The sequence below is a fragment of the Gopherus evgoodei genome, chromosome 3 (assembly GCF_007399415.2).
Source record: "Gopherus evgoodei ecotype Sinaloan lineage chromosome 3, rGopEvg1_v1.p, whole genome shotgun sequence".
NCBI classification, from domain to species: Eukaryota; Metazoa; Chordata; order Testudines; family Testudinidae; genus Gopherus; species Gopherus evgoodei.
In genome coordinates this window covers 198,031,704-198,048,746 of record NC_044324.1, presented here as the reverse complement: position 1 = coordinate 198,048,746, position 17,043 = coordinate 198,031,704, and the positions used below count along the sequence as shown (strand labels likewise).

The window sequence follows — 17,043 nt, the reverse complement described above, 5'->3', positions numbered from 1 at the left end:
GAACTCATTTACAAAACTTTTCTTAAACATTACTGAATATATTGTCTCATACTATAGTATTAGAATTTATTATCCCTATTCCATGATGAGATATTAAAACTTTCTTTAGATAGTTTTTTTCCTCAAAAAGCCTTTTATCAAAAAAAAATTGAATTAAAAAAAATCTGATTTTTTATCCATCCTGGCAATATGTGAGAGACCTAACATCTAAGTCTGTATGCAGCACTGCCTACTGCTTTTTCTACGTGCATGGAAGAAGGAAAAACAACTTTCCCTTTTCTGTATAGAAGGCTGGATAAAATGTTTCATGGGGCAATATTGTAAAAGTAGAGTTGCAGTATTGGTAACTAAGTGTGGGAGGAAATCAATTCTGAACTCTATATGGGAAGCTTCTCATTTCAGAGTAGACCAAAAATTTAGTTTTGTTCTCTAAAAATGGCAGTTTCCTCTGAATCACACTTACTGAATTAACATGTAAAATCCACTTGGGGTCCTTGCGACTGGCTTGTCACCATCAGCAAGAGTCTGCAAGCTGAACTCTCCTCAGTCACAGATGTAACCTCATGCACTGTCCCATGGGGACAAAAATTTAGCTCCAAAATGCAAAGCTGAATCCATCTTACATGTTGACACACACATCTGCCCTCCCCTTGCCATCCTGCAAGGATAGTAGTGATGGTAATGTGCATAATTAGGGAAAACCCAAACCCCTGCCCCGAGCGCTGCTTTACCACGTTATATCCAAATTCATGTTATATCGGGGTAGAGGTGTAGTTCCTTTTCTTAATCTTATCCTCAACTCCCTTAGTGGCCCTCCTTCCCCATGTGTGACTATCTCACAGGGAACGGCGAGGCCATTCAGGGCTTCCTCACTGTTGCTAGCAAAAGAGGAATTCTGGCAACCAAGCCTTTTCCATTAGATAAGTACAATCCCTGCTGAGTATTTTGTAGAAACACTCCCCTTTATATCACTTGTACAGTGCTAGGACTGAACTAAATATTCAATTCAAAAGGACATCGAACTGTAAAATGGCTTTAAAGTTAGGTTTTGGAATAAACCTGTTATGATCAATAGTAATTCTATGAAGTCTTACAGGGTTTATTTTTAGAAGTAACTTCTTCTGCAGCACTGAGAACTGCATTAAGTTAAGCAGCCGCAAAAAAGTAATCATTAAAATAGGATGTTAATTTATACATGGCCTATGAAAAGCTGAAGTCATTTTACACTCACGCAAGATAACTTCCCAGAAATAGGGCTCCAGTAAGAAGGCAACTTATATTCAGTTTACTACTTTCCTTTTTAAACACTATACAAATTAATCCTGTTCCCCAAACTTAGTTCCAGCAAAGTAGGTATTATCTCCATTTTAAAGGTGGGAAATAGAAGGGATTGCCAAAATGACAGCCTCAATACAGCTGAGATTAAAACTGAGTTTCTGGCTCTTCTCTCTACTCCTATTTTACCCCTCCTCCACCTCACCAGAGTCGGAGACCTCCTGGACTATGACCAGCGAGACTGGGTGGATCCCCTGATGCTGGCTTAACACATGGGGCTCTCTGCCCTTCATGGAGGTGAGGGCAGCGTTACTGCCCACTGCTCAGGTTTACCTCAACCAGGTCCTGCAGGAGGGTACTCCTCGCCCACCCTGCACCCCGGGCTCTCTGAACTTTTTCATTGGGCCCCTACCCAGTGAGCACCTGCCAACCACCCCAACCTGGACCATCCCACCTGTACACCGTGAGACGGCTGAACGATTTGCAGCCCGTTTGCTTCCAGACTGTGCCAAGGAAACACCTGTATATGCTCATGCTTCACATCCTCCATTTCCTCACCTTCGTGTCTCGCCCCCATATGAGTATTGCTCAGGCATGCAAGAGTGAAATTAGGAAGGCCAAATCCCACTTGGCATTGCAGCTAGCAAAGGATGTTAAGGGTAACAAGAAGGATTTCTTTAGGTATGTTGGCAACAGGTGGTGGTTAAGGAAAGTGTGGGCCCCTTACTGAATAAGGGCAGCAACCTAGTGAGAGAAGATGTAGAAAAAGCTTGCTTTTTTTTTTTGCGTCTGTTTTCATGAACAAGGTCAGCTCTCAGACTAGTGCACTGGGCAGGACAGTATGGGGAGGGGATGACCAGCCCTCTCTTGAAAAAGAAATGGTTCAGCACTATTTAGAAAAGCTGGACAAGCACAAGTCCATGGGGATGGATGTGCTGCATCCAAGGGTGCTAAAGGAGTTGGCGGCTCTGATTGCAGGGCCATTGGCCATTATCTTTGAAAACTCATGGCGAGCGGGGGAGGTCCCAGATGACTGGAAAAAGGCTAATGTTGTGCCCATCTTCTAAAAAGGGAAGGAGGGGGATCTGGGGAACTACAGGCCAGTCAGCCTCACCTCAGTCACTGGAAAAATCATGGAGCAGGTCCTCAAAGAATCAATTCTGAAGCACTTAGAGGAAAGTGACTCGACTTTAGCAAAGCTTTTGATACTGTCTCTCACAGTATTCTTGCCAGCAAGTTAAAGAAGAATGGACTGGATGAATGGACTATAAGGTGGTGTGATAAAGTTCCTCCTTTACATTGGTGGGTCCTGCGTTTATTGGCAGATTTGCTCACCTCAGTGATCTTCCCCTCTGGTGGAACCCACAGTCTGGGTCAACTCCTCTGTGTCTGATCAGGAGTTGTGAGGTTTGGGGGGAACCCAAGCCAGCCCTCTACTCCGGGTTCCAGCCCAGAGCCCCGTGAATTGCAACTGTCTATAGTGCCTCCTGTAACAGCTGCATGACAGCTACAACTCCGTGCTATTTCCCCATGGCCTCCTCCAAACACCTTCTTTATCCTCAACACAGGACCTTCCTCCTGGTGTCTGATAATGCTTGATTGTCTGATAATTCCTTAATCCTCCAGTAGCACACCCTCTTAGTCTCAGCTCCTTACATCTCTTGCTCCCAGTTCCTCACACACCCTTCCTCTCCTCTGGCTCCTCCCCACCTGACTGGAGTGAGCTCCTTTTTAAAACCAAGTGCCCTGATTAGTGTGCCTTGATTGGCTGCAGGTGCTCTAATCAATGTAGCTATCTCCACTGCCTTCTAGAAAGATCTTAATTGGCCCCAGGTGCCTTGATCAACCTGGAGCAACTGCCATTTGGTTACCATGGTACTAGGAATTTGTTTAGCCTAGGGCTAACATACCTGTTCCTCAGTACTTTACTGTAGCCAGCTGGCCTTGCCCCATCACAGTGGACAGAAAGCTGGCTAGCTCGTCAGACTCAACAGGTAGTGATCAATGGCTCCATGTCTAGTTGGCAGCTGCTATCAAGCGGAGTGCCCCAGGAGTTGGTCCGGGGGCCAGTTTTGTTCAATATCTTCATTAATGATCTGACGGATAGCATGGATTTCACCCTTAGCAAGTTTGCAGACGACACTAATTTGGGAGGAGTGGTAGATACGTTGGAGGGTAGGGAGAGGATGCCGAGGGACCTAACAAATTAGAAGATTGGGCTAAAAGAAATTTGATGAAGTTCAACAAGGATAAGCGCAGAATCCTGCACTTAGCATGGAATACTCCCATGCACTGCTACAAACTAGGGACCAGTGGCTAGGTAGCAGTTCTGCAGAAAAGGACCTAGGAGTTACAGTGGATGAGAAGCTGGATATGAGTCAACAGTGTGCCCTTGTTGCCAAGAAGGCTAACGGCATTTTGGGCTGTATAAGTAGAAGCATTGCCAACAAATTGAGGAACATGATCATTCCCTTCTATTCGACATTGGTGAGGCCTCATCTGGAGTACTGTGTCCAGTTTGGGCCCCACGCTACAAGAAGGAGGTGGAAAAACTGGAGAGAGTCCAACAGAGAGCAACAAAGATGACTGGGGGCTGGAGCACATGACTTATGAGAGGCTGAGGGAACTGGGATTATTTAGTCTGCAGAAGAAAAGAATGAGGGGGGATTTAATAGCTGTTTTCTACTACCTGAAAGGGGGTTCCAAAGAGGATGGATATAGACTGTTCTCAGTGGTACCTGATGACAGAAAAGGGACTAATGGTCTCAAGTTGCAGTGGGGGAGGTTTAGGTTGGATGTTAGGAAAAACTTTTTCACTAGGAGGGTAGTGAAGCACTGGAATGGGTTACCTAGGGAGGTGCTGGAATCTCCTTCCTTGGAGGTTTTTAAGGTCAGGGCTGACAAAACCTTGGCTGAGATGATGTAGTTGAGGTCCCTTCCAACCTCGATATTCTAGAATTCTATATCTATTGCCACCTATTGAGGGTACGTAACCCCCGTGGGCCAGCCTATATGCCACCCTAGTCCTAAGGCCTGCCGGGGATATTTGTGGACAAGCCCCCATCTGAGCCGTGAGTAGGGGCTTGAACTTGGCACAGTTCATCTCTGATGCCTGCCCCTTTTGCGGTGTGAGGGAGACCCTGGCGCATGTATACCTTGAGTGCACCAGGTTGCAGCCCATTCCCACTCCTCCTGAACATCCTTTTAAGTTTTTGGCTGCACTTTTCCCCTCACCTTTTCCTACACTCACACCCTATCCAGGGCCCCACAAAGTCGTGGGACATCCTTGTCAACCTCTTTCCGGTGAGGACCAAAGTGGCCATCTACAATACCAGGGAGAGGATGTTGGCTGGGGGGTTCTTTGCAACTGTGGGGCCTATTATCGGTCCCCCCCTCTGTTCACGCATCTGGGCAGAGTTATTCAGGTTCCCTTTGTTTGACCCACCTGACTATTCATTTTTGGTTGTTCCTCATAATTATTTGAGTTCCTGGACTTTGTGGATCCTCCCCTAAGGTTAGGGGAAGGTCCTTTAGTAAGGGGCAGGCTTGCACCCACCCGCTTCATGAAACCCAATAGGATCTCAGTACACTGATTTGAGGGAATATATTTGCTGAAATCTCCTGAAGCATGAGGTAGGTCATTGGAAGGAAAATAAATGTACAGCACTGCAAAAATCTGAGGGCTGTTTTTTTTTTTTTTAATTAACACAGATACATTTACTTGTCTTCTGGTTTGTTGAAGCAGTATGTCAGGCAGCACTTGCCACAGTAATGTCTGTCAAAGTGACTGGCCATAAAAACTCCAGCCCCACATTCTTCAGAGGGGCACTCTCGGCGCAGGCGACTGATTTTACCGTTCTCATCCACCTGTAAAAGGAAAGGCTCCATAAGTAATGTTATATCTTTCCTGATACACCTTGCCTCATAGTGCCACTAATTCCTCAATTGTAAGCAACAGAAGAACGGCTTATCAGTTAGAAAGATCACAACTCAATCTGCTGCAAACATATGATTTACCACTCCAGGCATCAGTTTTGACCAGTGCAACCAGCTTCCAGGTGAGCCTGCCCTATTAGAAGCATTTGATTACACCAGCCACTTTCTCTTCATATTTACAAAATTTATGTTTGTGAATATGAACAGGTTCACAAAGCAGCCCCAAAAAAGCTTCCAGGAAGTTTACTGCTTTTACAAGTTCTGTGGCTTCTCCTGTTACTCACCTATGCAGATGTAAAGAAAGCCACCTGGAAACTACAGCTTACGGATTCAGTAAACTTACATCAAGGGATGTACTAAATACCTACATGCTTATTACTGGAGATGCTACAGCTCAAACTCCCCCTTCTATCAAGGAGTTACTCTTACCTTGTAATATTTAAGGACAGCAAGCTTAACCTTCTTTCTCTTATGCTTGTTCTTCTTGGGGGTAGTGTAAGACTTCTTCTTTCTCTTCTTAGCGCCACCACGAAGTCTCAGCACAAGGTGAAGAGTCGATTCCTGTTAGTAAAACAAACATAATACAGTAGAATGAGACAACTTGGTTACAAAACACGCAAAATAGTAGCAGCCTTCAAGCAGAGATTTAAAAAAAAAAAAAAAAATACTACACATACAGTTATCTGTATCACCGGAACATCTCAAGTCCAACCACCAAGTACTAGCGCTTAGTACAGAGAAATTCTGAGCAGTGTCAAGTGAGCAAAGAGTTTGCAATTTAACAAGCTGTAGAAGTCTTGTGCATGCTCTCATAAGAGAATAGATGATTGCAGTGTTTTTTCACTTGTTCGGTGACTTAATTCACCCCAAAAAACAATTGTCAATACACTCAGCTGTAAATGCTGTCATAGATCTAGTTAGAATACGCCCATGCTTCTGTTTAGATCAAGTTACTAAGCTTAACTAATGTGTTCCAGCCCCTCTGGGACAGTACTATGCTCATCATTACACTCGTAAGCTTCCCCTTCCTACAGGAGAGCTGGCTCATATGAAAATATGCTTGGAGTGTGAATATAATGTAACTGGAATATGCTTTATGTAAAAGGTCTCTTGTATAAGCTTTGTAATTATACCTTAATTTACGGTTTGTGTTCCTCCTGTTTGTATGTATGTATCATTCTTGTATCTAAAACTAGAAATATAAAGGTAACTCTGAGGTCCTATGGTAATTATACAAAGTGTGGGCCATTAATAGTGGTTTATAATCTTGATGGCTCCCACTGACCCGGACAATTAGTTGTAAATGGCTGTTTACTTGTAAGCCTTCCTGTGAGTCAGGCCAGAAAGAATGGAGGCTTGGGGTCTCACAGGACATGTGCCCATGTCACCTGGTACTGGAATCCATCTTAAACCTGGTGCTTTTCCATTTAGGAGGAGGGGTGGGGACCCAGAGAGACAAAAGATTCCCGTCTTGTGCCAAAGCCATAAAAGGGGGTAGAACAGAACACAAAGGGGGCTGCAGTCATGAGAAATCCCCTAGTTACCACCTGAGCTGGAAATAACAAGAACTGAACCTGAGGAAAGGCTAAGAAGGAATCTAGTCTGTGAAAAATCTTATTGGAACGTCTCTGAGGGTGAGATTTACCTATATTCACTTTCTTAGACTTGCGTGTTTTGTTTTATTTTACTTGGTAAAATATTTTGTCCTGTTATTACGTGAAACCACTTAAATCCTACCTTTTATACTTAATGAAATCACTTTTGTTTATTAGTAAACCCAGAGTAAGTGATTAATACCTGGGGGAAGCAAACAGCTGTGCATCTCTCTCTATCAGTGTATAGAGGGCAGACAATTAAATTAGTTTACCCTATATAAGCTTTATACAGAGTAAAACGATTTATTTGGGATTTGGATCCCACTGAGAGCTGGGTGGCTGGAGACAGAAATATCTGCTGAGTGGTTTTCAGTTAAAGCCTGCAGCTTTGGGGGTGTGCTTCAGACCTGGGTCTATGTTACAGCAGACTAGTGTTGTCTGGCTCAACAAGGCAGGGTTCTGCATTGGGCCTAGAGGTAGTTTCAGCACATCAGGTGACGGTCCCAAGGGGGCCTCTGTGACCGAACCCATCACAATAGGGTTGCACACACTTGGGAGCTTCTGCAATTCTTCATTATACTTAGGGCCCTACCATATTCATGGCTGCGAAAAATGTGTCATGGAACAAGATATCTGGTCTTTTGTGCGCTTTTACACCCATACTATACCGATTTCATGGGGGAAAACTAGCATTTCTCAAATTGAGGGTCCTGACTCAAAAGGGAGGATGAAGAGCACAAGGTTATTGGGGGAGTGGTGTGTGTCGAGAGTGTTTCATGACACTGACACCCTCACTTCTGCTCTGCCTTCGGAGCTGGGCGGCTGGAAAGTGTTGGCCAGGCACCCAGTTTTGAAGGCAGCAAGGAAGAAGTAATAATATACCATGTCACTCCCCCAGCAGCAGGGCAGAAGTAATACTATACCATGCCACCCTTACTTCTGCACTGCTGACTTCAGAGCTGGGCGGTTGGAGAGTGGCGGAGGCTGACTGAGGGCCCAGCTCTGCAGGCAGCAGCTCTGACTTCAGAGCTCAGCTCCTGGCCAGGAGCTGCCGCTTTCCAGCTGCCAGCGGCAGCACAGAAGTAAGGGTGGCAATACAGCAACCTCCCCAACACCACCACATAGCCTTGTGACTCCTCACCCCCACAACTCCTTTTTGGGTCAGGACCCCTACAATTACAACATCTTGGAAATTTCAGATTCAAATAGCTGAAATCATGAAATTTACGATTTAAAAAATTCTATGACTGTGAAATTGACCAAAATGGACCATGAATTTGGTAGGGTTCTAATTACATCGTATCCGATCTCTGGAAGATACACACCTTTTGAATATTGTAGTCAGACAGCGTGCGTCCATCTTCCAACTGCTTGCCAGCAAAAATAAGTCGTTGTTGATCAGGAGGAATTCCTAATGGAAAATTAATCAAGATTAAATAGAAAAATCTACTCACATTTCCTGTAAGAGTAGAGTCAAAATCAATGCTGACTACAGAAATAAAATTTACAGAACACAGATGGCAGGATATGAAAATAAACTTACAAAACTTTTCTGTAAGTGAAATTTAATTTTGATACCAGTGACCATACTATCAGATTTCTGGGGAATGATATTTGAGGTAAGCTACTCTTTATCTAAAGGAGAATGATCAGAGTACGGAACACAGGAGTCCAAAAACCATTTAACTTACCTTCCTTATCCTGGATCTTGGCCTTCACATTTTCTATAGTATCAGAAGGCTCAACCTATTATTAAAAAAGTGGAAAACCACTGTTAAAACTCTGAAGTAGAATTATATCAGCTACATACATCTATGAAATTTTGTCAGTGAAAGCTACAGGCCATATTTTCTAAGGAGCATCAAGCAAATATTATTTCTTTGCAGTGACATGGTCATTTGCACACAATGATGTACAAAAACAGAAGCCATGTCTCAAATTGTGGACCCAAATTTTAAGTCTTTCAAGCAACAGACAAAAACAGCTTCGATATTAAGCTCAAACATAAGAAACTTAATTTGTATATTCTATTTAAAGTGATAGTAAAAGTTTTCTACATGCACTTATCAACCCCATAACTTCATTTACAAGACGCCTTCAAGGCCAAAATTATACTTTCAAGATGCCTCATGAGTCTGAAACTCTCCTTCCTACATTCATGAAACGACCTCGAGAAGAGCTCTGCATGTTGGGGAAGATTACAATGATGCCTTACAAGTTTGTAAATTAATGGGGCCTTATTATATTCTCAGTGCATTTAGTTTATACATTTGACAGCACTGTTCCTAATCAACAGTCTCCTATTTGCGTAGGTCTTTCAGATAGCAACAGGAGGGAAGCATTTGACAGAACATGAAAGTGAGATTACAGAACCACAAAAACAGGTAATCGAGGGCAGGTTTAGTATTTTAACCAGTGAACTCATTTTTATGCATTGGCTGGATCTTGAATGTTTCCATTTCAATCATAACCTTTAGATACCGCCTAGAGAGGAAACGGATTAAAACGCCCCCTCCCCTCCCCTCGAGAGATATTTATGGTCTTCCTGGTGGGCTTTCCCGTTCTATGCCTCCTTATGCAAAAGAAGCTGCCTCACACGAAGTTTCAAAAAAACAAAGCCACCCTTGCCCGAGGGCTGAGCCAAGCCCTGGCTGCAGCGGCGAGAGGCGCCAGGGCCACGCGTCGGAGTGTTCCGTGGGGAACGGCAGCCGCGTCTCCAGGAGAGCTCGGCCCCTTGCCCCCCGCCCAGCGTCCACGTGCCCTACGGACAGACACGGGCCTAGGGGCCACTATTCCCACCCAGGGCGCCTACAGATAGGGGAGTTATGGCGCATGTTCCTTCCGACCCCCGCGCAGGACACCTCTAGGTGCGGGGGAGGGTGCATATCGCCCGCCCCACGCACAGGGGCCCACTGCTAGGGGAGAGGGCACCCCCACTCCCGGGCCGGGCGGCCCCTGGCGCACTCACCTCGAGGGTGATGGTTTTCCCGGTCAGGGTCTTCACGAAGATCTGCATGGCGCGGCTGGCACCTGCGGGCAAGGGGAGCGCGGTCAGATGAGCACGCGGTGATGGGAGACGCGAACACTCCCCACCAACCTGCTCGCGGAATGGCGGATGCCGGAAAGAGAGCCCAGCTCTACCCGCACGGGGTTTCCAGCCTAGGGAGAGGAGGGGCCTCCAGGCCGGCGCACCACTGCGTGCATGCGTCACTACAACTCCCAGCATGCACCGCCAGTACAAGACACACCAGGGGCTCCCAGGGCAGTGTGGTCTCCATGTTGGCATGAAGGGGGCTACCTGAAAGGGCTGATGGGAGTTGTAGTCGGAAGTTGGGCGCGCAAGAGGACAAGAAACTACTTTTTCCACAATGCATCTGACTGAACTCCTCCCTTCCTCCTTCCGTACGCTCCTATAGAGCGTAGTTACAGCAACGGTCGTTACGGCCGAGGGGGATGTGAATGGGCTTTGTGCGGTGCTCCAAAACCCTGGTGGGCCCGACTCCTCTCCCCTCCCCCCAGCGTTGGCTACGGGCTCCCCTTTGGTTTCTACGGCGTCGGTGCGGCTAAGGCAGGAAGTTGCAGTGAGGTCGCGTTGTGGGGTGATGCGGGCAGTGCCCTGCCAGCAGAGTAGAAGCGGGGTTGCTGCTCGGGCAAACCTGGGGTTCTCAACAGGGGTAGCAGGAAAACATGGCTGGGCAAGGGCACATTCAGTTCGGCTAAGGCGGCACTTTTGGGAAACGCCATAGAGGCGTTCAGAAATAGATGCAGGGATTAGGCAGGTTGACCTAGGAGCTTTAGGGCTTGTCTACACTACCTGCTGGATCGGCAGGCAGCAATCAATCCAGCGGGGGTTGATTTATCACGTCTAGTCTAGATGCAATAAATTGACCGCCAAGCGCTTGCTGGTCAACTCCACCAAGCTGAGCGGTGCAGTTGATGGGAGAGTGTCAGTTGTCAACTTAACTGTGGTGTATTCACTGCAGTAAGCAGGTCCAAGTATGTCAACTTCAGCTATGTTATTCACATAATCACACATAGCTGAAGTTGTGTAACTTACCGTAGATCGATTTCTCTCCCCCTTTCCCTGGTGTAGACCGGGCCACAGACTACTTGGATAATGTGTTCTTTTACACTTGATTTGTTTGGTCAAGTAAAGTTAATGTATAAATTCAGAAGAAGCTTATTTTCTCTAGTACTCTCTTTTCTCCCATTGCTCCACATGTAGCCCTCAACCATGCAGACTACTCTAGCTGAGCAGACACATGTTGCCAGGTGCAATCTCGGAAGCCACTGGGGCTCCACGGGTGTGGAAAGCCACCAGTATGGAGCAACTTTCAGGCTCAGGGTCTTTTGTAGCACAACAGAGATGACTTCCACAATGGCCCTCTGATTAGTATCACCTCTGAGTGCCAGATGCAGAGAAAAATGGCTAGATTTGGAAGTGATGGTAGGGAAATGGTTATAAACCACATAGGAAAGAAACAGAGAACAGATGTTCACAAGATGTAATAGTTTATGTGGAAATAATAAGAAAAAACTGTCTCTTTTAATAATGAAATATTTGATGGTAAGCATTAATAAAGAGCCAGCGTAGATGAAGAATAGCACCACTTGACACATGAGTTGGTGTCGCATTTATACTACATTATTTTAACAGTGTCATCTTTTTGTTTAGGTTTTGACTGAAGCATTTACTTCTGTTGAAGAAAAGAGGGAATCAGGCTTAAATTTTCTATAAGAAAGGAAAGTGTTGCTTTTCAACCATGTCCACCCATAATATTGGAGTGAGCAGACATTCCATTCTCCCTCCTATTGTTCCTGACAGTGATAAGAAATTTTTAGACAGTATACAAGGATACATCATTACAGAAATTGAAAAAGTGGGTTGTACAGAACAAGGACCAGCTGAGGAGTATTATATTATATACAGTAATGTTTTTGACAAGGTAACAAGGCACTATAGGAAAATATTTTCTATGTAAACAAGCAGTTGAAAGGGCTGCCAATCTTAGATGCACTGACAAACAGGAAGTGTTGTGTGTAATTTTTTTAAAATGTGACTTTAGATCAGGGCTTGGCAACCTTTGTGCCGAGTCTTCATTTTTTCACTCTAATTTAAGGTTTCGCATGCCAGTAATACTTTTAAAGATTTTTAGAAAGTCTCTTTCTATAAGTCTATAATATATAACTAAACTATTGCTGTATGTAAAGTAAATAAGGTTTTTTAAATGTTTAAAAAGCTTCATTTAAAATTAAATTAAAATGCAGAGCCCCCCCCCCCCCCCCGACTGGTGGTTGGCACCCGGGCAGTGTGAGTGCCACTGAAAATCAGCTTGCGTGCTGCCATTGGCATGCGTGCCATAGGTTGCCTACCCCTGCTTTAGATCAAAAACCTCAAAGGTATTTGGCCTAGTCAATGAAATCAATGGAAGTTAAGATTCTAAATACCTTTGAGAAGCTGGCCTTAGTGCACACAAGAGTTTGACTTGACAACCCTGAAGACTGAATATCTGTTTTCGTCCCCAAGACAGGTTCAGCACTGGAAGCAGCAGTTTAAGCTTCCTCACCAATGTACTTAATCTCTGAGCTGGAAATACCGGGTTTAGGGTGAAAGAGTATGCCTATGGAGACAGTGCTACAAGGCCAGATTCTCCCCCCATATTAGGGCAATTTTGTGCTGCTCTGGTATTTCAGAGCTGCTTCAAAACAAGCATAGACTGCAATTATGCATGGATTACATTGTATGATCTCTCTATGTTATAGAGTTCTTATAATGGCTTCTATGCCACATCCTTCCTTGCCGTTGGCCCAAGGAATATCACTGAGGGAAGAGGATGGGAGCAGGGTGGATAAAAATCAATTATTTAAAAAAAATCAATATTTAAAGGGCCAATGAAAACAAAAATTGTAAGTTGCAAACAAACTTCATTGCCTACATTACGAACAAATTACTGAAAGAACTGTTAAAATAGTGAATATTTAAAAATCACTTAATGGCATTTTTACTGTTTTTGCATCTCTCTCATTTTGAACAATGAAAATTATTTTCACTTTTGTTTATAGTCAGTTTTTCTTTTAGATTTTTAGTGTTGCAACATTTTGATTGAAAAAAACTTCAAATGAATGTTTGAGAGAGAGCTCCAATATATCTACATATATAGTAATATATCTTGTAAATCTAAAGTAAATTCTCTATACAGTGGAGTAACAATCTTATACACTGCAAATTCATCACTAACAAAGTTTCTATTTATATAATGAAAATGCTCAAAAATGGATTTTTTTTGCACTTTGTACTTTCAGACAGGGATAAAATAGTTGTTGGAACTTGTTCATTACCTCCTTTGTAGCTAAAAGCCTATATTGAGAGAGCGCAACACCAATGAATATGTTTGTTTGCCAGAGCTGTGGGTGCAGCTGAACTGGCCACATGGTGTATGTGGATGACTGCATACCTATACCTATGCAGCTGTCTGCAAGCACAATGTAACTTGACCAGGCTTTCCAGTTTCAGCATCATCTCTCGGTTCATTTTTTCATTGTGAATAGAAAAGATACAATGAACTCAGTGGATTTGAGTTAAATCAAATTGATTTAAAAAATCCGATTTAAATAAAAACTGTCTGTTTTTTTAATGTAAAAAAAAATCATTGACATTTATCGAACCTGCTTTTTGACAATTCATAAAACTTGTCTTGTTATTCCCAATTGAATCAATTATCATCCAATCACACCTCTAGAGACCTATACAGTGAATTTACTAGTCTGAAAAATGTCAGTTATATAGACTGAAGATTAAAAAAAAATCTATGGTATGTCCCCAAATATAAGGGTGAATAAAAACCAATGATTTAATTTAAAAAAAAGGTATTTTTCCTCAAAAAGCTTCTGTATAGATTATTTAGTTTAATCTTTTATCTACTCATTTGTGCTTTGCTTTTTTCAGCTGCCAAGGAAGATCTAATGTACAGAAATCAAAACTGGGACTTCTGCATAGCTACTTTTACATGCATGTAAAATCAGTTTTTGCATCCTTTGCATGCATGAGTAAGGGCTGCAGGATCAGCCCCCCCCCCCCAAATTGTGAATTTGAGCTAATGCTTTATGCTATTTAAAAAAACATTGGCCTGGCCTGGTCCCTTCCTCTTTATCTTTCCAGAGCTGTAAGTGCTCTGAAGGCATCAGGCTTAGTACCTATTGAAGAAAGCATCTCATGTTTGCTGAAAAGTGGCTCTTCTAGCTGCATAAAGAATGTCCTGAAAATTATCGCTTAACTTTAATAATATCTGAGATTTAAAATAAAATAGGTATATCTCCATATATTCATCTCATAGAACTGGAAGGGACCCTGAAGGATCATTGAGTCCAGCCCCCTGCCTTCACTAGCAGGACCAAGTACTGATTTTGCCCCAGATCCCTAAGTGGCTGGGTTTAGCAGGCCAATGCTCAAACCACTGAGCTATCCCTCCCCCCGATTATTTAAACTGAAAGAAGTATGGAGTTCATTTGTTACCTTTTATAGTTTGTGCACTTTCATCAGCTTGGGCAATGAAAACAGACTGTCAGTTTTATGTTCTGCTTCTCATGCACTAGCATAGTGCTGCCTTTTGAAGTGTATACAGACGCTCCCTGGGTTACGCAAACTCAACTTACGCAAATCTGCACCTACGGAAAAAGTTCTGTTTATTTATTGTGTGTAATTGTTGGGTATATGTTCCCAACTTACACAAAATTTGATTTACACAAGGCATTCCAGAATGGAACGCTTGTATAAGTCGGGGAGCATCTATATTCTGTTCAATTGTTTCTATTTACTCTGACTGTTGTGCTGTTTGGAGGTTTGCGGGAAGTCTGGAGAGGTGTTCCATTAACCACGTCAGTATATCGCATTTCAGATGGAAAAACATGTCTTCACAGATAATAGAGCATGTTACTGTGTACAAGAACATTCTGACTTCAATCAAACAGGAGTATGATGCATTTATTGAAGCAATAAAAAAGGGCCAAAGGAATGCATTTTATCTTCATGGAAAATTGAAAGTTCTGGCATCAGAGGCAACAACTCTAATATATTATAGAAAAAGAGCAATCCAACTTGAAGACAAGTAAGGCCACTTCTAATATATTGTGTAAAGCAACATGTGTGATACTAACTCTGATGTCAAGTATTCGAGGGGTAGCCATGTTAGTCTGGATCTGTAAAAAGCAACAAAGAGTCTTGTGGCGCCTTATAGACTAAAATCTCAAAAAAGATATACTGGCACTAGAAAAGGTTCAGAGAAGAGCAACTAAAATGATTAGCGGTTTGGAGAGAGTCAACGTGTGGAACTCCTTACCTGAGGAGGTTGTGAAGGCTAGGACTATAACAGCATTTAAAAGGGAGCTGGATACATTCATAGTGGTTAAGTCCATAAATGGCTATTAGCCAGGATGGGTAAGGAATGGTGTCCCTAGCTTCTGTTTGTCAGAAGATGGAGATGGATGGCAGGAGAGAGATCACTTGATCATTGCCTGTTAGGTTCACTCCCTCTGGGGCAGGCATTGGCCACTGTTGGTAGACAGGATACTGGGCTAGATGGACCTTTGGTCTGACCTGATACTGATGTTCTTATGTTCTAACAGATGTATTGGAACATAAGCTTTCCTGGGTGAATACCACATGCGTCTGACAAAGTGGGTATTCACCCACGAAAGCTTATGCTTCAATACATCTGTTTGTCTATAAGGTGCCACGGGACTCTTTGTTGCTTTTAACTCTGATGTGTAAATCATTTTAAATGTAACTGGTTTATCACAGTTGTGATTTTTAAAAACTAGTTTTATTATTTTATTATCCGTTAGGTGCAAGTCCCAAAATGACTGTGTAATTTTTAAAAGAATAATTTAGATTTTTGTATTTCCAGGCTTGATTTTGCAATTCTTGTGTAGTCAAAACTCCCACTGAAGTCAATGGAGATTTGACCTGCATAAGTACTGCAGAATCAGGCACTGTTTCACCACTTGTAAAATAAAGACAGCATAACTTCAAAGTGAAGGTTCATTGTCAAAATGTATTGTATTAGGATACTTTGTTTAATTTGAGAAGTATAAAACAGTGGAAGAATTACTCACTTTCCCTCAGTCTGCTATGTGCTTTCTTTACTGTCCTATACTTTACTGGTGTCATGTAGTTGCATGTATGTGGTAAGATTATCAGAAGGTGCATGCCTCTAGCCCACGGGTTCTCAGGACAAATTTTTTGGTGGCGTTACAGTACGGCCACCAACTCTTGCTAGTGGCCTCTCTCACACTTTCCCCTAAAATACTTAATTAGCTTTAGGAAAAAACAAATACATATGCACATAGACATGTCCAAAACATAGTTATTTATTTATTGCTAGCTAGAAATCACTTTTCACAACAGACTATTAACAAACATGCCAGTATCACTTTTTCACAGCAGACTTACTAAGCACGGCCAAGCCTGGGGACAAATTAAGCCCTGGATGGAGAGCTGGGAGAGGCAGTGAGGGGCTGGAGTCTGGGGTCTACCACCTCATAGTCAGAGCCTAGGGCTGGAGCCGAAAGTCCTGCAGCCAGAACCTGCTGTCCTGCCACCCCAGGGCTGAAGCCCAAAGCCTAAGCCCCACTGCCCCTAGAATTTGGGGAATTCACTGGCTGCCTGATCCTCCAGCGTTGTGCCCCAGGTGTCTCCAGAGCGGGGCAGAGCCCAACCCCTGCTGGCAGCCCCAGCAATCAACACCAAGGTGGGGCATCCAAGAGCAACAGGGAGGGGTAGAGACTGCTATTTTGCCACTCACCCCCACCCAATCACAGCCCAGGAGGGTGTAACCACAAGAAAAGCCCCTGGTGGCCACATTTGAGAAATGCTGCCTAGCCTCAAATAGAATTAATATGGCATGTTAGGGAACACAAGTAACGAGAATGACAGAATAGTGTTGTGACAAGCTTAGTATAGCATCTGCTCGCCCTGATGATTTAGGATTCTAAAATGTAGAAAAGAAAATGGAGACTTTTCTTTGTTGCAGGATAAAAGTTATTGAGAGAAATTCTTCTAGAATTCAGAATCTGATATTGAAGATAAGAAATATAAAAAAAGTGCCATCTACAGAAGCTTTAGCTCCAAGAAAAAAGATAAACCCTGCTAAGCCTATACCAGGTAAAGACTAATATTTTGTTAGGTAATCTGAATATTTCTTTTGGATCAAAGCTTTGCCCTTAGCTAAAGAGAAGCCAC

General features: G+C 43.3%; 2 protein-coding genes across 8 annotated transcripts in view; one reads left to right on the top strand and one right to left on the bottom strand.

Annotated features, from left to right (window-relative positions):
* Positions 1 to 4,950: 4,950 nt before the first annotated feature.
* RPS27A (ribosomal protein S27a) lies at positions 4,951 to 9,942 on the bottom strand. The gene is made up of 5 exons (XM_030557778.1): positions 9,775 to 9,942; positions 8,498 to 8,552; positions 8,132 to 8,217; positions 5,641 to 5,772; positions 4,951 to 5,142 (listed from the first exon to the last, which is right to left on the bottom strand). The coding sequence occupies exons 1-5, from the start codon at positions 9,820 to 9,822 to the stop codon at positions 4,993 to 4,995; spliced, it is 471 nt and encodes a 156-aa protein (XP_030413638.1). The 5' UTR covers positions 9,823 to 9,942; the 3' UTR covers positions 4,951 to 4,992.
* A 269-nt stretch (positions 9,943 to 10,211) lies between these two features.
* Positions 10,212 to 17,043, top strand: part of CLHC1 (clathrin heavy chain linker domain containing 1) — a 31,841-nt gene continuing 25,009 nt past the window's right edge. For 2 of the 7 annotated variants that reach the window (XM_030557775.1, XM_030557777.1), the window contains exons 1-3: positions 10,222 to 11,752; positions 14,724 to 14,911; positions 16,835 to 16,965. In XM_030557775.1, coding sequence (XP_030413635.1) covers positions 11,570 to 11,752; positions 14,724 to 14,911; positions 16,835 to 16,965 — 502 coding nt within the window. In that variant the 5' untranslated portion in view covers positions 10,222 to 11,569. Of the gene's footprint in view, positions 11,753 to 14,701; positions 14,912 to 16,834; positions 16,966 to 17,043 lie in introns of all 7 variants that reach the window. The other 5 variants (XM_030557771.1, XM_030557770.1, XM_030557773.1 and 2 more) reach the window with 5 other exon arrangements.